At 41.3% G+C, this 21235-nt stretch overlaps 1 protein-coding gene across 3 annotated transcripts; it reads left to right on the plus strand.

Annotated features, from left to right (window-relative positions):
- Window positions 1–2109: 2109 nt before the first annotated feature.
- Window positions 2110–20775, plus strand: prkcda (protein kinase C, delta a). 3 transcript variants are annotated; one of them, XM_072684496.1, is made up of 18 exons: window positions 2110–2401; window positions 10163–10291; window positions 10387–10586; window positions 10663–10729; window positions 12170–12329; window positions 12589–12620; window positions 12703–12788; window positions 12923–13052; window positions 14406–14506; window positions 14669–14759; window positions 14873–15003; window positions 16327–16500; window positions 16647–16738; window positions 16872–16934; window positions 18041–18179; window positions 18358–18546; window positions 19478–19606; window positions 19735–20775. In XM_072684496.1, the coding sequence occupies exons 2-18, from the start codon at window positions 10183–10185 to the stop codon at window positions 19891–19893; spliced, it is 2052 nt and encodes a 683-aa protein (XP_072540597.1). In that variant the 5' UTR covers window positions 2110–2401; window positions 10163–10182; the 3' UTR covers window positions 19894–20775. The 3 variants fall into 3 exon arrangements, with proteins under 3 accessions (XP_072540597.1, XP_072540599.1, XP_072540598.1); XM_072684498.1 differs by having other exon boundaries at window positions 2111–2401; window positions 14669–14753; XM_072684497.1 differs by lacking the exon at window positions 2110–2401 and adding an exon at window positions 10000–10064.
- Window positions 20776–21235: the final 460 nt, after the last annotated feature.

A 21235-nucleotide genomic window follows, 5' to 3' on the forward strand; every position in this document is an offset into this window, starting at 1 on the left:
TAATATAACTTTATATATAACTGTGGCCTGTGTTTGAATTTGTCCTGCTCTTCTTTGCAGAAGGCCTCTAGTTCCAATATATTTTATATTCTTTGGTTGTCTTGCTGCACAGCTTGCTTAAGGTCTATTTATAAATCTTCTATATTAGGGTCAGGAGACTGAATCTTTGGCCAAAATGTTCACTTTGTGTAGTCCTTTGTGGATTTTGATGTATATTTTGGATCTTTATCCTGTTTTAGAAGACATAATCTTCACAACTTTTTCGCAGACAATTTCACATTTGCATCCTGGATTTGCTGGTATTTTATGGTATTCCATGCACTACTGCCACTAGGCATTGGTAGTAGTGCATGGAATACCATAAAATACCAGCAAATCCAGGATGCAAATGTGAAATGTGAAAACACAAAACAGGATAGATCCACCCCAAGCTTCACAGTTGGCAGGGTTTTTTTTCTTTTTTGAATTTGGCCAGAGTGTTATATTTTGACCTCATCAGTCCACAGCATTTGGTAACAAAACTCTACTGTGTGATGATGCCACGGTTTCGGTGTCCTTCTTATGATTGTCCTATGAAGATTACGTTTGTTCAAGCAGCGCTGCACAGCTCCACCCTCTTAAATCAACTTTTTTAGCAGGTTCTTGGCAGTCAGTCGTTTCATTTGCCTGTTTTACCAGCATTTGAGCAGTTCTCTCCAAGATTTCTCATGATATTCCAGATATGATCTATCTTGGCCTCCCCCTTCCTGTTCCTGTGGATGCCCTTCCCCTTGAGGGCATCCATGACTTCCGTACTGATATATTTAGACAGCTGCTAAGAGGAGCCCAGGGATGTTCAGTGTTAAGTGTGAACATTGGATTCAGCTGACAGTTCCTAATTCTAAGTGGTGGCAAGCCTCAAGCCTGATTTGCTAATCAGGGTCTGAGACCTTAGCGCTGTTTGAAATTATTGTGCCCTACTCACTATCCCCTACATGCAAAAATCCAGTGTACTATATAGAGCACTATTATAGGGAACAGAATTCAGACAAGGTAGTGAATGATTTCAGACACCTTGTTATGTGTGTGAGCTCACTGCTGTGTAATCATAATGTCAGGCTTCCTCAGAGATGCATACAGATATTCAATCCAAACAATTCAATGGATTATGGGTATTCCATGTCTGCTAGTGTACACTACTATTGTGGTGCATAATGGGATTGTTATGTTTTCACAAGTGTATCTAGTGAGTGAATCTGGCTAATTCTGATTCTGTGGGTTTGTAACTTTTATTCAAGTAATTTTAAATTGATTACAATTACATATTCATTATGACCAGCTTCACCTTGAAGAAGTCGGCACTGATGAAGATGCCATCATAGTTGCTGCGTCGGTGTGGTTTTATTCCAGTGTTGGTCCGTATGCAAGTCAGCACAGTGTGTGTATGCATGTGTGTGTGCCTGTATGTGCTATTTAATGTGATGCTGCCAGTTTAGCTGGGGAGCAGCTTCCAAAGCCAAAACAGCCCCCTTACCACCCCCAGTTCTGCGCCAAACATCTAAACACACATGCACACACTCACAGATTGTGCTTTTCTCACCCACACACTTAAATCTAGGCCATAGACCAGCACTGCGGACATACAGGAAGGGAAAGCAGGACACGACTGCTCACGCATACTCCAATAGAAAAAAATGAATTTATTCTATTTATGGCACTGATATTTATTTCAGAATATTAATAGAATATATTGTAAAATACATAAACTGTCACACAGACAAGATGGCATTCTTACCATTTTCACCATGTAGATGTTTTAGAGAGAGAAAGCGACAGAGAGAGAGAGAGAGAGAGAGAGAGAGAGAGAGAAGCCCAGCAAACCCAAGTGCAATTCAGGACCCCCGCGGCAGTGTGTCTGTGTGTGTGTGAGCCCAGCTTTGAGAACAGTCATGACACAACATCAATGAAAGTGCATCAACTAGTGCCCTTCCCGCGCTCACTGAGGTCACGAGCGCGCGCGCGCGCCCGCCGCCGCACTACACACACACACACATACACACACACACACATACACACACGACCCACAGCCTGTAGAGTGCACTAACGCACCTGTAGTTCCGCTGTGTTTGGAATGGACCCCCAGTCTGAGTGTGTGTGTGTGTGTGTGTGTGTGTGTGTAGAAAGGAATCAGGAGAGTGAGCGCGCGAGTGAGAAAAAGTGAGTGAGTGAGTGAGTGAGTGAGTGAGTGCAGGAGCAAGCGAGCACCTGGGCGGCGTGACGTCACTCCGCCCTACTTCGCCGAGAAGTCCTCAAGCGATCTGCACTTCCTCAAACGGCTGAAGCACACAGCGAGAAACTGGGCGGAAGGAAGGAAGGAAGAAACAGAAGAGCCGCTACTTTCCCCCTTTTTTTTGGCAGAGAGGTAAGTCGTCATTCAGACACATTGGCCGGTTTCGAGTTGCTGTAATTCCTCGAGGTTTTGTTAACGCTGCGATTTGAGAGCGCTGAGATCTTTCTGTGTCTGGGCTGGAAAGCTGAAGGAGCTCCTGGCGAGCTTCTCGGGCTGTGCCTTCAAGGATATAATCTGATAAAAGGGCTTCAGAGGTTCCCAGTGTAAAGAAAGCAGTACAGAAAGGGACAAGTCTAGGATACAGAATGTAGTTGGAGCGTGTTTGGAGTGCATTTATGATAAATGAATATACTAACACATTTAGAAATATCTATCTTTCATATTTAAAGTTGGTTAGACTGCCTTTGCTCTGCAACAGGCAGCATCATTCCTGAGACTACTAGAAACATCTGCTAGTGTTTTATGTACTGCTTATCCCTTTGAGCACAATTTAAAGCTTTTTATCAAACGTGTGGCACTGTCAGTCTCTTTCTGAATACGGTCAGGTCTCTTTCACTGTTACTGGCCACTAGAGTGGGCACTCCTGGGCACTGCTGGTGAGAATCTTATACCTCAGAGTCAGTCACACAGTGATGTGATGTGTGCCATATAATCCCTGCTGCCATGGATGATGCCCTACTTTCTTTTGTTGCAATGACAGCTGCTGAACTTGGTCTCGGACAGCATGTTAATTCTCTGTGGTTCAGGACCCCGTCCTTCTGAACATGCTCAGTTTCTGTGGTCGCATCGTGGTTCGCTCTTGCTGCTACGACTGGTTGCTGCCCCTGCACACATGATGACTGCCATCGATGGGTTCCCCACACCAACGCCCCTGTTCTCAACTGTCATCCTGGGCTGTTACCACTGATTTCCCCAGAAGAGCACCCTTGCCAAAGTGACTCAGTTATATCTCTAACTGGAGACATTTGGCTGTTCTGGCTCTCATAGCAGTGTTGTTGCCTTAGCACAGAACTACAGTAACTGCTGCCCTTCGAATCTAATGGTGGCTACTACATCCGTGGCTTCTTGCTGGTGGTGGTACAGCATTGCTGTAGGCCTGGGGCTCACAGGGCTCACAGGGGAATTCTCATATGGTGGTCACACTCCTAATGTGGAGACAGCTGCTAAAAGGCCTGCAAGTACCTAGGGTACCAAGTTCTTGGAGAACTGTTCAGCGCTGTCACTGAAGAGCCATTAAAACTATGTTTTCAGAGTTCAGGCACTGGCCGATCAGCAGCTTTTGGTCCTTGTCCGAAACTATACTTCTGTCCCCTGTAAGTTTGCTTACTTAATTTCCCACTGAAAATCCTTTTCTTCCATTCATCACTTTATGATTACTTTATCACTTGACACTCCAATGGTCTCTCTACAAAGACTGTAGAGAATTCGTGTCCTCCTCAACATTTGAAAAATTGTGTTTGATTTTTGGGTTTCTGGTGAGTTTGTCGTGCCTCATTCTGGATCTTATGTATACTGCTTTTTATGTGGCCCGTGGCTGATGTCCTTGGGACCATTCTTCCAGGCAAGAAGTCCATATCCGTTTCCATCTACCATAGTCAGTTCTTTCAATCTGCCATATTAGTTTTATATTTTGGCCTTCTGCTGGAACTGATGTTGAGACCACTGAGTGCGAAGATTCTACCCAGCCTGGACAACTGGCATCCCCAGACAGCCAAGCACTGTCAGGCACATGTTCTACTGGTATTGCAGCACCATAATGAACTTATATGGTCATACAACATGGCTACTGTTTTCCATATCAGTCACTAAGTGGTGTAGAGCAGTGGGCTCAATCCTCCAGTCCACGCATAACATAAACTAACATGGATATTTCCCTGCTTTGTCTCACTGCCAGTGGCTCATCTGCCAGGCCCAAGCAACTAAGGGTTGGGATCACCATCAAGACAGGGATTTACTGGAAGCAAATGTTGTCAAAATGATCCAGATCATTAGGATACTTTCTATGATCCAGAAATGCAGAAAAGATCTGGAGCAACCAGGACAGTGCTTAAAAAGTTCCAGGACATGATGTCTGACCTAGGTAATCTTTGATGCTGGCTATGTTTATTCTTGACCATGTGTTCTGGCTTGCCCTCCCCTGGATAAGTTTCTTCCACCATGGTGCCATTGACCCTCCTGCTGTGCCTCAGAATGGAAGACTTCACTTACATGCTCATCCACTCACTCTCTTGAAGAGGTTGAAAGTGGATGGTGGAGACCTCAGTCTGTCATCATCTCTCTTTAATCCTTCAGTAGACTGGGCATGTGACTGCTTTTGTCTGCATGGACAGTCCCTGAACTCAAACATTTTCATGTTTTAAATTAGTCATTGGCTTTTTCTGATCAATCAGAATACTGATGAGTCCAATGACTATGATCTTATACATCTTCATCTGTCAGTCATCTCTCATTTCAGTTACTGTACCACACACACACACACATTTGCACTGTAGGATGGGGGGCAGACAAGGACAAAAGCAGGTCAAAAAATAGGGCTTGCTGACCTATGCTGGAAAGAGAGTTGAGCCCGGATAGATACAGTACAGCTGCTGCTGGTTGGATTCTGCTGTTGATCAGCTCTGTGAAAGAAATAGGTTCTACAACCTAAATATTGGTTCAGGCACAATGCAACAGAAAAAAGCTTTTAGGTTTAGGTTAATAAAAGCAGTACCAACACTCATTTAAACCTTTAAACTCAAGCACATTTGCACCCGTTATATTCAGTACATGGTCCAGTGTGTGCTAGGGTGACACTGGGGACACGCAGGTATTTTACATAATTAGGTTTTTGTGGCTGGGGAGTTTCAAGTAGGGCTGGGCGATATGGTAAAAATACTAGATCATGATATTTAAAGACTTTTTTTGCGATACACAATATTTATCACAATACATGTAATCACAGACTAAAAACATGAGTAGCAACAGATTCTTATTAACTGCTATTCAGATACTCTCCCGTACTGAATAGTTTTTTATTCAACATTTGCTGCACTTCATCTAATTAAACCAGTGTAGTTACACTGATCAGTCTAGACCAATAAATAGCCCTTTAGCCTATATGACCAAATTATCTCCAACGAACCCCCCCCCCCCCCCCCGCAAAGAAATCTAACTACACTGTTAAAAAAAAAAAAATCTTTTGAGGAACTTTTAGGGGAAACAAAAAGGTTCCACCACAGGTTGAAATTGAAACACCTCCAAAATGATCCTCAAGGATCTTACACTTTAAACAGTTTCAAGTGGATACCTGTGTGTCCCCAGTGTCCGCATTTCTCAACACAAAAACATGGTCATCTTAGCATTTGAATGGATTTTGAGATGATGATCAGCACACATTCAGGTGTGTACCAGGTGTGTCCAAGTAATGATGAGTGATTCATGAGCTGATCTCAGCTTTCCTGACTCGTTTCAGTACAATAACTACATACAGTATATGCACTGTAAAATGTGGAACTGGGGTTTAGGGTTTGAGATTTGTTCTGATGGAAAATATTGCTTTTGTCAACATTACGTTTGTACTTTGCTGCATTATTGCTTTATAAGTTCTGTTATTTTATCTGAATAAATAAGTTACACTGTTTTTTTTACCATTTAAAGTAAATAGCTTTCTTGAGGAACTGATAAAGCATTTTTTCCTCACTGAACCTTGTATACTTCTATTCTTTGTTATAAAAAATATAAACCAGTTCAATCAGCTAGCCCGATCCAGTTGAAGAGAACAAAGACTGAGACGTGCTAATGGTGGACTGGTTTTGGTGTTGGCACGAATTGTAGAAATAAAGCCGTCGCATAACACGCCACCTGGATTCATACAGATAAACACACTTACGTTCACCAGCATATACACACAAATACGTGCTGTGCTTTTGTGCGCATTCTGGGCAGATTTTCCAAAAGCCTTTTGGCACGGACAGCACTGTTAAATGGTATAGTGAGCATCACATTAAACACCCTGTCCACAGCATGTGAGATGATCTTAAATGTGCCCTGGAATGAAAAAAAAGTATTTACCTTGCCATATAAAAAGAAATAATGAGAATTTGATACATTTAAAATGACATACCGTAAGTCTCAAACACTGTTCTCATTCAAAAGAAAATCCAGCATAACCAAAACAGACATTTACCCTCAGCCCACTAGTCTTTTAACACCTAAAACCATTTCCTGTGGCAGTGTCCATGAAAGGGTAATACATGCTTGCTGAGTGAAGAAGCTAAACCTAGGGAATCTTTGCTAGTCTAAAAGCTGACCCCAGCCTACTGCCATTTACCAACTCTTCTCGCCAACGCCTACACCATCAAATTCAAACAAGACTACCACGGAAAAGAGCGGCGTGAGGAAGCCAAACCCAGGGAAGCGAGTGGGTATCTGTGTGAGGCAAAAAAAAACAAAAAAAAAAACAGCTGACCACCTTCAATTTTTTCAGCTAGCTTCTCGCACACCACTGAGAAAACAATTACGGTGTTCTTGTTACAGTGCTAATATCAAAGCTATGCTATGAAATGCAGTGTTGCGTGGCTCCTGTGAGCTGTTGGGGTGACAAATAAAAAAAAATACTTAATACTTAAATGCTTAAAGTTTCATGGCTGTGTAAAAGTGTTTTGTTTTTGTTTTTGTACCCCAGACACATTAAAGAACATCATAAAATACTTAATAAATGCATTTAAGGCACATCTAATATTGCAAAGCTGTTAGAAAATGACCAGGATTGTTTATGATATGCCCCATGTCAATATCTGCATATCCACAGAAATGTAAGCAACCAGATAACTACACCTGTGTCTAATACAGCGCATGCAGACCTCACACAAACACCACTCATATGTGCACACACTCATTCACCAGCATGCCTTTTTGTCTTCCACTGCAGTAAATGAGTCACATATCCAAAAATAGGGGAGTATTACCGTGCATGATCCTCTGTGTGTCTGTGTGTATTTGTGCATGCTGTGATTTTTGTGGAAGAGCCTCAGGCACTGATAGGGTTTGTTTACAGATCGATCTCGCTCTGTGCAGCAAGCTTGAGTTATTGACATACGCTTCCAATCACATTCCCTCTTTTTGGAGTGTAGACAGGAGTACACAGAGTTATGAAAGGTTGTAATGTCAGGACATGTTTGAACGTTTCAGTTGGAGTCGAATGTGTTTGAACACGTTCGCAGGTGGAATGCTATAAGAATGTGGCAGGAGAGCAGTTGTGAGGGTGTCCTGTATTAATACACATGTGCAGCACACACTCTGTCCTGTTGTGTCCTTATGAAATTCCTGCCAACACCCAGCCCTGCTCTTTTGACAGTAATGCAGTGCCTGATCCAAAGTCTAAAGCTCATATTCAGAGGAAGGATGACTTAAGTGACATGTGTCTATGAATGGAAGCATGTGCGACCTCTGTATATTTTTACACACGTAAATCTTCACTATCCTGATATGCAATAATCAAGTCAAAGTCAAACAAGTTGCAGTTTCATCAAAGAAGTATTTGATATTTGTACAGCTGTTTAAGTGTTCATGTTTTGATCACCTTTTAAATCTGTAGTAAAGGTTACTGCGTCATTCTTATCTAGAGTACCAGGTATTCTACCACTCAGCCCAAAAAAAAGATTTCTAGGAGTAATCCTAGACATGATTTTCATTAAGACAGGAACCTCAGACATTAATAAAGACAGTTCTCTGCTACCAGGGAAGGTGGTAAGTTTTAAAATGTACAATCACCAACACGTTATTGCTATTCAAAATTGATTCAGACCTTCTTGTCTCTCTTACAGTGTTCTTTTACAGAGCTTCTACAGTATAGTGGAAAACTGAACTTTCCTCACTTTTTAAAAAAGGCCCTTGTAATGGAGGGAAAACACCCCCCCCCCAGTCCGTATAGTCTATGTAAACTATGTAGTGCATTTGAATGTGTTTTGAATGTACAGTTTCTTAGATGTTACAAGTACCACCTCATTTACATGCCTCTGCCTACAGCAGTTTAGCTCTACCTATTCACATGCTGCAGTTCTCTTGTGTATTTCTTCATCTTATAGCTGTCTTTATATATATATATATATATATATATATAATGTATGTATGTGTATATATATATATATTTTTTTTTTTTACAAATTCCTTGTTCTACTACAAGATGGTAGATTGGGTGAGGATGGTGTGTGTGTGTGTGTGTGTGTGTGTGTGTGTGTGTGTGTGTGTGTGTGTGTGGAAAAGTGCTAACGCTGTATTAACTACCTCAGGAGGGACTATACAGGACTGGAAAGTCACAGTATCCAAAAATAATGATTTAGTCTAAAAACAATGCATATACTTTTTAAAACATAAACATCAATGAATTGAATACTTTGGGTGCCATTTAATAAAGTATTGTAATAATATCATGAAAAAGCATCATACAAAGGTTTTGTTAAAAGAAAAAAAACATTTTCATATTGGGACTTGCCTGAACGGATCTGGTACATATTTTGCATTGCCTGTAGTGTTATGCTGCTTTTAACACCTAAATGTCCCACTATCACTATAAAGTACTATCTTATGGAGTTTATCACACTACGACAATGTACGACAACCTACGGCATACCTCCGAACACCATCGGCAGTAGTGACCGATTCAGTGTTTGCAGCTAGGTCAGAGGCAACCTCCAAATTGTTGACCCAGTGTTTAGCTGAGCTAAACAAACATATATGGAGGAAAATCCCTCCTTAAGCAAACCTTTAGCATGTGATACCTCAAGAGTGTTGAGACAGCAGGGACGGATACAGTGGTTCACGGCCACTGGGAACTGAAAGCACTTTTGTTTTTATGTAGCATACTGGGCATACATTTTTGTGCTGTCTTCTGAAGTAGAGACTTTTTATCAGGGGTCATCAGTCTCTCTGGAAAAGGCTAGTGTGACCATAGGCTTTCATTCCAAACATACAAGAGCTCACATCATATAAGTAATGACTCTTCCTTTAATGTTGGGCTTGTAAGGGGGGAAAAAAATAACCTCTGCTTTTGTTGGTTGGTTTATGGCAGTGTGACAGCCTAGCTTAGCCTAGCATATCATAGCTTTTAAAAATGTAACAAGAACTTTTTGTTAATATTCCTGAATCTTACAGGATACTGTTGCTGTCCTCTTGCTGCCACTGGGTGTCCAGTCAGTGTGATGTTCAGCTAGCTTAAGAGATTGTAAAGGTAAAAGTAAGGTATTTATCATAATACTATATACAGCAAAATGTGTCCTCCGCATTTGACCTATCCGTAGTGGTGAACACACAAACTAGTGAACTAGGGGTAGTGAGCACACACACACCCAGAGTGGTGGGCAGCCAACTCCAATGCCCAGGGAGCAGAGAGGGTGAAGGGCCTTGCAGAAAGGGACCCAACAGTGGCCGCTTGGCGAGCCCGGGTATTGAACCTTCAATCCTGTCATCAGTAGCTCGGAGCTCTAACCGCTGAGCCACCACTGCCACCACTGCCCCTGTATTAGGGTCTGGGATAGCTTTTAGCCTTGTAGCGGGACTAGCACAGACAATTGTACCTTGCTATCTTCATTGACAATCTGTGACTTGCTTTTAGACAGTCCTTCACCCAGTTGACCCAGTTTGTTACCCTTCCGTTTTTTATGTATATTTTTCCAGGGTAACCTTTGTGTTGTGCTTCAAAAGGCTGTAGCTCTTAGGGGTTTGGAATTGTCCCATTCTACAGCTCCATTTTGCTTATGTGAGTTTTGCTTTTGAAAGAGGACACAACACACAACAGTGTTCTTATGTTCATTTCACATAGGATAATTGGTGAATTTGGACATGTGTTTTTTGCAGGCTGTGTGTGAGTGGCTGTCATGGCTCCCTTCCTGAGAATTGCGTTCAATGCCTATGACCTCGGTGCACTTTCACCAATGGCCGAGGCTCCTTTCTGTGCAGTCAAGATGAAGGAGGCGCTCAGCACAGGTGAGTGACTGTGTGCAGTTTTTTCGCACGCTTCATACTTTTTATATGCTCACATGCTTTGAAAGGCACCATCTACTCTCTCTCTCTCTGTCTAGATCGAGGGAAGACTTTGATTCAGAAGAAGCCCACCATGTTCCCGGCCTGGCGCTCCAGCTTTGATGCACATATTTATGAGGGCCGTGTCCTACAGGTGTTGCTCATGCGGACCGCTGAGAGCCCGTTAGCAGAAGTGACAGTGGGTGTGTCTGTACTTGCAGAGCGATGCAAGAAGGCCAACGGCCGTGCAGAATTCTGGGTATGTGATTGTCTGCCTGTCTGCCTGTCTGTATCTCTGTGATTTCCACATTTAACCTATTCTCTCCTTATTGCAGGTTGATCTGCAGCCTTCAGGAAAAGTGATGATGTCTGTACAGTATTTCTTGGAGGATGTGGACACAGGTGAGACATGGGGCGGGGGAGGAAAAAAATAAATAAATAAATATATATATATATATATATATATATATATATATATATATATATATATATATATATATATATATATATATATATATATTCAATTTGTCTATTTGTCTCACGTTCTCTCTCTCTCTTTGCTTTATTAAAATATTTGGCCCATGGCAATGACAGGCCAATAACTCTAAACAGAGTGTAAATGTTTGAGGGGGTGTTAGGTGAGGGTGTTTCTCTGGAATGTCTTCACTCAGCATGTCTCAGCGTCTCTCTCCCCTACAGTCTCTTCAGCAGTTCTTTCTGCTCCTCTAATGTGCTAATGTGTATTTCCTTTCATTAGAATTTGGTACTACCATTGCACAATGCTTCAAAGGAAACTGTGCATATTGTTGTTCTCTTTCTAACTGTGGTTGGTGGTTTGGCGATACCTCAGATAGTTCCTTGTGTTATTCAAGTTACATATAAAGTCGTATGCTGTTAGTGCTTAATAGAAATACTCATTTAAGTCTAGCATATCAACACAGTTTAACAGTTTAATGAGATGTTGTGGTATTTACCATCATTTGGCTGGGAAATGTGCAAAAACAAAGCACTTGACTAGAAGAAATGATCTGTTTATTTCTTTGTGAAAAAAATTAAATAATAGTGAAGTAGTAAAATAATATAGAAATATCTGTTTAAGGTTTATTTATTCGAGTGACTTTGATAATTTTAATGATCATTGTTCATGGAAAGGCTTGAATTAACTGGTGTTGAATTGCTGCTTTTCAGGAAATAAGGGTTTGAGACTGGCAGGGAATGCTATGTATCGAATGCCAGTGGTGAATGCTACTAAGCACTATTTCTTGTACATCACTATACTAAAAGAACTTGTGTTTCAGTTGAGTTGACCTGAACGGTGAATTCATGAGTTTTATGACCTTTACTCCCCTTTTTGGCTGCAACCACCACAAGTTTTAATAGGTTCCTTTACCTCTACACTGCAGATTCTCTCAAATACAGGTGTCCAGAAGTTTCTTTGGAGCAGTGCCATAGAAGAACCATTTTTCTAGCTTTGCAACCTAATTTAGAACCCTGTTGCTTCTGATATAAGTTGGTTTCCTGTTGCTGAAAATAAGATTTGCACAATGTTAAGGAGGAATTTCCAACCATTCCTGCAGTCTTTTACTGCAAAAGGATTTGTGGTAGTATTAACAATACTCTTTATATTTATAATTGTTAGTTTGCCCGATTTACTTTTGAGCCTGTTAAAAGGCAGGCACGATATAACAAACAAATTGTAAATCCTAAATTTAGAGTTCAGTAATAATAATTAAGTAAGTATATAGACACAAAATTACCAAACCTTTCACTGCCTAAATACTTATGGACCTGACTATATACTTTTTCTGTCTCTGTCACTCCTCTCCTCTCTCTTTCTCTCAGAGTCTGGTCAGTCTGTAGTCACAGAGGAAGAAGCTCCAACTCTTACTCGGCGCCGTGGAGCCATTAAACAGGCCAAAATTCATTTCATCAAAAACCACGAATTCATTGCCACCTTCTTTAGACAGCCCACCTTCTGTTCTGTCTGCAGAGACTTTGTCTGGTGAGTGTGTGTGTGAGTGTGTGTGAGTGTGTGTGAGTGTGTGTGAGTGTGTGTGAGTGTGTGTGAGTGTGTGTTTAATGTCAGTGGTAATAGACCATACAGCAGATGGAGTAAAAAATAAAACTTCTACTGAAAGGTAATTTCACTTTTGGAACCAAATGTGGTTCTTCTATGCCATTAGTCTGAAGAACCACTTTCACTGTTCACACTATAGAAATCATGGAAATGCATGCTTACTTGTTTGCCCTTTATGTTTCAGGGGGCTAAATAAACAAGGATACAAGTGCAGACGTGAGTATTGCTGTCTACATGCTTAGTCTTTTCCTTAAAGCTTCATTACATTCTAAAATATTTAATATTTCTGCTGCCACAGAGTGTAATGCGGCCATACATAAGAAGTGCATTGACAAAATCATTGGCAGATGCACTGGCACAGCGGCGAACAGTCGCGACACTGTGGTATGTGTGACCTCCTTGGTGTTTGCAGTGTTTAGATCCATATCATGTTATTTGTTGTGGTAAAATAACTTTGTGTTATTGTGTGTGTGTGTGTGTGTGTTTGTGTGTGTGTGTGTGTGTGTGTGTGTGCGCAGTTTCAGAAGGAGCGCTTTAAAATTGATATGCCACATCGCTTTAAGACCTATAACTACATGAGCCCCACCTTCTGTGACCACTGTGGCAGTCTGCTGTGGGGTCTTGTCAAACAGGGGCTGAAGTGTGAGGGTAAGTGAGGGATCTAAAAGGATGTGTCTGTTAAGACCTAATGCTATTTTAATACACTGTATATCCACAGGCCACAAGGATGCAGTGTATCACTGATGACTGTGTGATTCAAACATGTTGTAAATGCATTTCAAATTGTATTCAAATATTTTAATAGTATACACTATATGTCCAAATGTTTGTGGACACCTCTTCTACTACCCCTGCTACTTTAAATCATACACATTGCTGACACAGATGTGCAAATGCTCATTCCCACAGCTTGTCTAGTCCCAGTAGAAAAGTATTACCAATAGAATAGAACTTTGTGGAACAGATAAACCTGACTAAATGAAATTTACACCTAAACAGTGCCTTTCTAATACCCAAAGATGCTTAACAATCAAAACTTGCACTCAGCCAGCACACCGGCGAGAAGCATCAGCCAATTGCACAAAGTGTACTCTCAACCAGAAATGACCATCCACCTCTAGGACTGCATAAGGCACAAGGGGGGGAGGGGGGGGGGGGGATGGGTGTTTACCCAAGACAGAATGACAGTGCATATCTAGAACATACAGACATACATACATAAGCACTCGTTTAGATGCACCAGGGCAGAGTAACCAGTTCACCTAATCTCCATGTTTTTGGACTGTGGGAGGAAATCCACACATAAATAGGGAGAACATGGAAATTCCGCCCTGATAAGGGCTTAAATTAATAATCCTAGCACTGAGAGGCAAACATGTTAACCACCAAACCACTGTTCTGCCCAAAACCTATTGGCACCATGCCTAATGCCAGGCACGGGCTAGATGCCCACTGAGCTGTGGCCCAGTGGAACTGTGTTCTCTGGAATGATTGTGCTCCATCCAGGATGAGTTGGGTAGTTAGGGATCAGGTGGGGTGGTAATCAGCCAGCATCCTGACCTCACTAATGCTTTTGATACTGAATGCAATCAAATCCTTACAGCAATGCTCCAAATTCTAGTAGAAAGCCTTACCTGTACAATATAGGAAGTTACTCCAACAAAAGCAGGAAAAACTCTTTTAATATGAATGAATGAGCAGGTGTCCCAATATGTTTGTCCATATAGTATGTTTGTGTATAAAGTGTATTTCTGGAAAAAAAAACATTAAAAAACTGTAAAAAGACTAAAAACCTAAATTTCTATTTATTTTAAACTGAATTTGTTAAACTAGGCAGATGAATAGTAATTGTGCAGTAAAATGAGCGTGTTTTAATAAGGATGTGTACTCCTTTTCAGTTCAACTGAATGTGTAAACTGGCCTTGGGTGCCCAAACTTGCACACTGCTGTAGATTTAAGATGCTGATGTGTGTCTTCCTGACTCTCATTTTTGTTTTTCAGATTGTGCGATGAATGTTCATCATAAGTGCCAAACTAAAGTGGCCAACTTGTGTGGGATTAACCAGAAACTTCTGGCGGAGGCGCTTACTCAAGTCAGCCAGGTGTGTGTGTGTGTGTGTGTGTGTGTGTGTGTGTGTGTGTGTGTGTGTGTGTGTGTGTGTGTGTGTGTGTGTGTGTGTGTGTGTGATTACTGTTTACAGAGAGCTATTAAACTTATCTAAAAGGCATTTCATTATAATAAACACTGCCCTCCCCCACCCCAGAAGTCCACAAAGCGGTCTGACCCCAACGCACAGGATGCTGGAGTTTACCAGGACTTCAATAAAAGCCCAGGACCGGATGTCAGTGGTAAGAGTAAGTGTGTGTGTATATATGTATGTGATAGAGTGTGAGTTGTGATAGAGCTGGTGATCTGGTGAGTACAGCATCTATAGCATGGAGATGACTGTAATCTTGCACCTCTGTAGACGGGACTCCTTATGGTCTTATTTGGGAGGGTTCCAGTCCTCGTCCTCCGTCTCGGATCACACATCAGACACGCATCACTGCTGAACACTTCACCTTCCATAAGGTCCTGGGCAAAGGCAGTTTTGGAAAGGTATGGTCCCCCTCACTAAAGACACATCCTTGGCCTTCAAAAGGCAAGAACAATGTTCTTCAGTTAGTTTAAAACGCAGCACTGCACCTCAGGCCAGAGCACACCAGCCAAGCTAACACCAATATCACAGACAAACAGAAAGTTGGTGTGCCATACCTATATTGCTGCAAACAGTACAGCATTGGTGTTTGTTGCAGAATGTTTAATGGGTGTGCTCTGACCTTAACACAGAAGAGCAGCAGAAAAGATAAACTATAGACTATACAAAACACTGTAAAATAAACTATACAAAGAACAGAGGCCAGTAAACTCAGGACAGTAGTCAGTAAAGTGAGGACAATAAACACCGTCTGTCTATCTGTTCCTTCTCAGCAGCAAAGACCGAGACAGAGGGACACAGACATTCCCTATTTATAATTCAGTCTAGTCCAAGACGAAGTTTAATCCCTGTGTGGAAAAGTGGCTCTGTGTGTCCAAAAGTATCCAGACACCCTTTTTTAAATGAATTCAGATGGTGGCTCAGCAGTTAAGAGCACCAGATCATTGATGACATGGTTCTGGGTTCAAAACCGAGGTTCACCATGCTGCCGTTGTTGGGGGCCCCTGAGCAAGGCCCTAAACCTTCTCTGCTCCCCAGGTGCCCACCGCTCCAGGCATGTGTGCTCACGATATCACTGTGTGTGTGAGCTCACTAGTGTGTATGTGTGTGTTAGCTGCACGGATGGACTAAAGGCGGAGGTTCCATCTGTGTCCAACACAAAAGGTAAATGTGGTTGTCTGTGGCTTCAAACGTGCAGGTGCACCTATTCCTGACACAGGTGTTTTAATTGCACAACTTGTTGAGGGACTTTTTGGGAGTACATTTTGGAGGAGTTGGAGGTGCATTTCTCATCTCTCTCTATCTTTATCTCTTTCTCTCTCTATCTCTCTCTCTCTCTTTCTTTATCTCTATCTCTCTCTCTCTCTCTTTTTATCTCTCTCTATCTCTTTATCTCTTTCTATCTATTTCTATCTCTCTCTCTCATATATCTTTCTCTATCTTTCTCTCTCTATCTCTCTCTTTCTCTCTCTCTATCTCTCTCTCATGTCTCTCTTTCTCTCTTTATCTCTCTCTCTCTCATCTCTCTCTCTTTCTGTCTTTATCTCTCTCTCTCTCTGTCTGTCTCTCTCTCTCTCTCTCTCTCTCTCTCTCTCTCTCTCTCTCTCTCTCTCTCTCTCTCTCTCTCTCTCTCTCTCTCTCTCTCTCTGTCTCTCTCTCTCCCTGTCTCTCTCTTTCTATCTCATTCCTCCCTCTCTCTCTCTCTCTCTCTCTCTCTTCCCAAGGTGTTTCTGGCTGAGATGAAGAGCAGTGGGGAGTGGTTTGCAGTGAAAGCTTTGAAGAAAGACGTGGTGTTGATGGATGATGACGTAGAGTGCACCATGGTGGAGAAGCGTGTGCTGGCTTTGGCCTGGGATAATCCGTTCCTCACACACCTTTACTCCACCTTCCAGACCAAGGTAACCAGGAGCATGTTAAAGGTCTTCCAGGAAATGCACTACTATTTCTCCATCAGCCAGAGTACAGAAACATGGCATCACTGCTGGATTATTGTGCTTTAACTGAGATGCAATTTATTTATTTTTTTCCATTTTCACTGTGATAGGAGCACTTGTTCTTTGTGATGGAGTACCTGAATGGTGGAGACCTGATGTTCCATATACAAGAAAAAGGACGCTTTGACCTCTATAGAGCCACGTGAGACCAAAACACACAAACATCATGTGTTTATCTGATACTTCTAATACTTATGGGAAATGTGTATCCTCTGTTTTGAACATAAACACAAGTTATCCAGGTCCAATGTGTTGTTTGCTTTTCTTCCCCTTAGATTCTATTCAGCAGAAATTGTGTGTGGACTGCAGTTCCTCCATGGGAAAGGCATTATTTACAGGTTATACACATACACACAAACTCACACACAGCCATACTAGAGGTGGCGCCACAATACTGGCAGGTACACAATATGTCTACATTTTTGTGGACACCCCTTTTAATGAATGCATTGAGCTACTTTAAGTGTCATCCATTACTGACACAAATGTGCAAATGCACATATGCACACACACACACACACACACACACACACAGCTTGTCTAGTCCCTGTAGAGGGAGAGAGAGAGAGAGTATTGCCAATAGTATCAGACTCTCTGGAGCAGATAAACATGAACCTATTAGCAACATGCCTAATGCCAGGTATGGAACTGCTTCATCCAATCACTTTTGGGATGGGTTGGGGAGTTGGGAATGAGAGAGTGGTGATCATCCAACATCCTGACCTCACTAATGCCTTACCTGCACTAGAGGCAGTTACTCCAACAAAAGCATGATAAGCTCTTTTTATAATACCCTTGATTTCAGAAGAAACAGTGAATGAGCAGATATCCCAATAGTCACATTTACCACAATATTTTACTGGCAACATGCAAAGAACTGAAGAGTGGTTAAAATGACTGCAATATTTGCATAGATTCACTTTTTTAACTCTTTAAATTGCAAAGCATTTTACATGGTATTATCCAGTAACTTGCATAACAATGCATACTCAGTAATGGTAGTGAAGACTGGAAGTCTGGACTTACGAGAGGTACTGCAGTACACTACAAGTGTTCGATGTCTATCCCACATTAGAAAGCCAGGGTCAGACATGCCAATGCAGCCCTAAAGCAGAGAGGGTTACATGGCAGCTTAGCTGGGGATCAAACCTACAACCCTGTGGTCAATACCCAATAAGGAGAGTCTTCCATGTGACAATTAATCAGTCAGTCAAAATAAATGAATAACACAGTCGCGTAAGGGGCTACTTTTTGTGATGCGGTTTATGCAGTTGCAACACATGGGTGTTTGATGTGTTTATAATTGATTTAAATTTGTCTTAAGTATATAATATTATAGACATACTGATAATACAGGTAATATGCTCAGAAAGTATATAAGGTTATATATACATTGTTTCACCCGCGGGCTCTCCCTCTCTTTTTTTTTTTTTCTCTTTCTCAGGGATCTAAAGTTGGATAATGTGATGCTGGATGGAGATGGTCATATAAAGATAGCTGATTTTGGCATGTGTAAGGAGAACGTGTTTGGAGACAATCTGGCTACCACCTTTTGTGGAACGCCAGACTACATTGCTCCAGAGGTACGAAATAACACCAGCTTGAATTCACCACTTTGGCTCAGTGGCCTCTTGCTGATCATTAAAGACGTGTGTGTGTGTGTGTGTGTGTGTGTGTGTGTGTGTGTGTGTGTGTGTGTGTGTGTGTGTGTGTGTGTGTGTGTGTGTGTGTGTGTGTGTGTGTGTGTGTGTGTGTTTACAGATCCTATTGGGCCAGCAGTATTCATTCTCAGTGGACTGGTGGTCATTTGGTGTGCTGGTGTATGAGATGCTGATTGGCCAGTCGCCGTTTCATGGTGATGATGAAGATGAACTGTTTGAGTCGATCCGTATGGACACACCTCACTACCCCCGCTGGATCACTGTGGATACTAAAGAAATGCTGGAGCGGGTACACACATTTACTTTTATTTTTATCTAAACTTACAATACTCTCCAAAAATCAGATAAAATTGTATTTATTTAATTTCCAGTCAAAACTGTTGTTAAATGCAAGTTCTTAATTTGTCAGCATCAAGAAAAAGGTCAAAAACTAGAAGAAATGCAATATCAGTGGTTATACAATGCCCCCCCCCCCCCCCCCCTTATCATTAATTACCTGCTTGCTTGCTTTTCAGAAGACTCACTTTCACATCCCCGGTTTAGCTTTTCTTCATCCAAAACATGCAGTCAATGGTGTTGAAGTCTGGACTCTGGGGTGCTTAGTCAGTTGTTTTGAGAATACAAACAGCTTCTTTTTTTGATTTGATCAAATGTTCTTTTTTGTCCTTTTCCTTTTCTCTGTAAGATCTTTTTGATCATCTGACATCCTTTCAGACCCACAGTGTTGACTCATCGTCTCACAGTAAAAGGTTGAACTGAAACACCCAGGATGTTGTCTGATGTTTTCTTCTGTGTCTTAGAGAGGGAAGTTTTTTTCCCTCATTGTCTGATAGGAACAATTGTGGATGTTTACCAGGTCCGGCACCGGGTCCCATTTATCTTTTAATCATGATTGAACTCCCAATTTTGAAAAAAATGTGTTTTTCTTTCTGATGTTCTGCCTCCTTATGCAAGTGGAATATTTTTTTATTTAATCTTCTCTAAGAAACAAACCCCTTGATTGATAACTGTTTTGAATGGAATGGAAAAAAATGAAGGGTGGTGTTACTGGAAGGATGCCATACATATCAGTGTTTCTTAACATAAACAAAGACATAAATACACTTTTACTATAAAGCCAGGAAATGTATACGAAGGAATTATATTAAATGAGACACTTTGAGCCGTTCATAGCATTGTTTCATCTTCTCAAGATTTGTCTCCTTTTTGTTTTCCTGCAGCTGTTTGAGCGAGACCCGTCTCGCCGTTTGGGTGTAGTGGGTAATATCCGAGTTCAGACATTCTTCAAGACTGTTAACTGGTCTGCTTTGGAGAGGAGAGAAATTGAACCTCCATTCAAACCAAAAGTGGTAGGCCCTCTCTCCATTCTTTCTTTTAGACGAGTGTCCATCTCATGCACCAGCAATATTTTTGCAATGACCAAAAGTGAAGCCATTTCTTTGCTGTCTGACTGAGCACTGTTCTACTCTGATTGCAGAAAGCTCCAAATGACTGTAGTAACTTTGACCGGGAGTTTTTAAGTGAGAAGCCTCGCCTCTCTCACTGTGAGAAAGGTCTGATCGACTCAATGGACCAGAGCGCCTTCGCTGGCTTCTCCTTTATCAATCCGAGAATGGAGCACCTCCTGCAGAAGTGATGGACTAATGCCTCCACCGCTTAGCGTGAAAGGAAATGGTCCAGTGTGATTATACGATCCTAAAAATCTATCCAGTATTTTTCTGTGTCACAAACAGGTCCACTAGCTCTCTTCCTTCTCAAAATAAAACTAGTTTTTGGGGCATGGATATTTAGACCGTACCCCAGAGCGATAGTGTTTCACAGATGCTACACAGCCTTTCAGTCTGCACCTATCAAAGGTCTTGACTGAAAGAAGATGAAGCCATGAAATTCCTTTGATGACCGTGGTGATGTAGTGCAGTTGGTGATACCTAATCAAGGTACAATGATTGACCCTTACAAAGTTCATGTAGATGTGAGTTTCATTTAGTTAGTTAATTCCTTCAGCAGTAGCACACTCATTACTGTATTTAGCATCATTACAGAACTCCTCAGTCCATGCACACCACTGATAAAGCCTTAGAGGTTGTTTAAACACTTAATGTGGAGAACAAATGAGACAAAAGCATAGAGATTATGTACAGATACTGTTTAGTTAAGTGTGAGCATGCTGCACTTTCTGGGTTTATGTTGTACAACATTGCGTTGCAAGTTTGTAATGGTAAATTAAGCTTTATGCGTGTGTGTGTGTCAAAGTGTTCTAAGAATTCTTGGCATATGTGAGTTTTAGAGAGAAAATAAAAACCATGATTTTAAATTGTATATTATAATCGGGCATGTTTGCACATGTGAGTAACCTTAAAGTAAGTGTAAAATGTGCTCCTTGTGTGAGTCTTTTACTGTAAATGTGTATGGTGTATAGTAAGAATATGTATATATTTGGTTATAGGCTCTCTCAGCTTCATATGTGATCTGTGCGTGTACTGTGTGCATATAAGCTATTTTTATTACTTGCCAATTAAACAACAGCATATGATCAAACAATGTTCTGTAGTTTGTTGTCTACACACACACTCACTCTAACACATATATTCTCTCTCGCTCTCTCTCATATATACACCTTGTGCCCAAATAGCTGGTATTATTCTCTTCGGGTACAAATAACTTCAAATAGACATTTCCTATAACCATCGACCACACACACACACAAGACAACCTTCAAAAATCACACAGCTGAAAGAATTCTCCCAATGTCAGAGACTGGTCGATGGTTATAAGAAATGTCTATTTGAGGTTATTTGTACCCGAAGAGAATAATACCAGCTATTTGGGCACAACGTGTACATACCTTTCCTCAATAGGAATTGCCATTAAAAGTAAAATTTGCATTGTTTTTGCCATAGTGATTCAATTACATCATCTTTATCTTTAGATATAGTTTGAAAGACAATCAAATATTGATATATCCATAAGATAAATAA

Source organism: Salminus brasiliensis, chromosome 7 (assembly GCF_030463535.1).
Source record: "Salminus brasiliensis chromosome 7, fSalBra1.hap2, whole genome shotgun sequence".
In the NCBI taxonomy this organism is placed as follows: domain Eukaryota; kingdom Metazoa; phylum Chordata; class Actinopteri; order Characiformes; family Bryconidae; genus Salminus; species Salminus brasiliensis.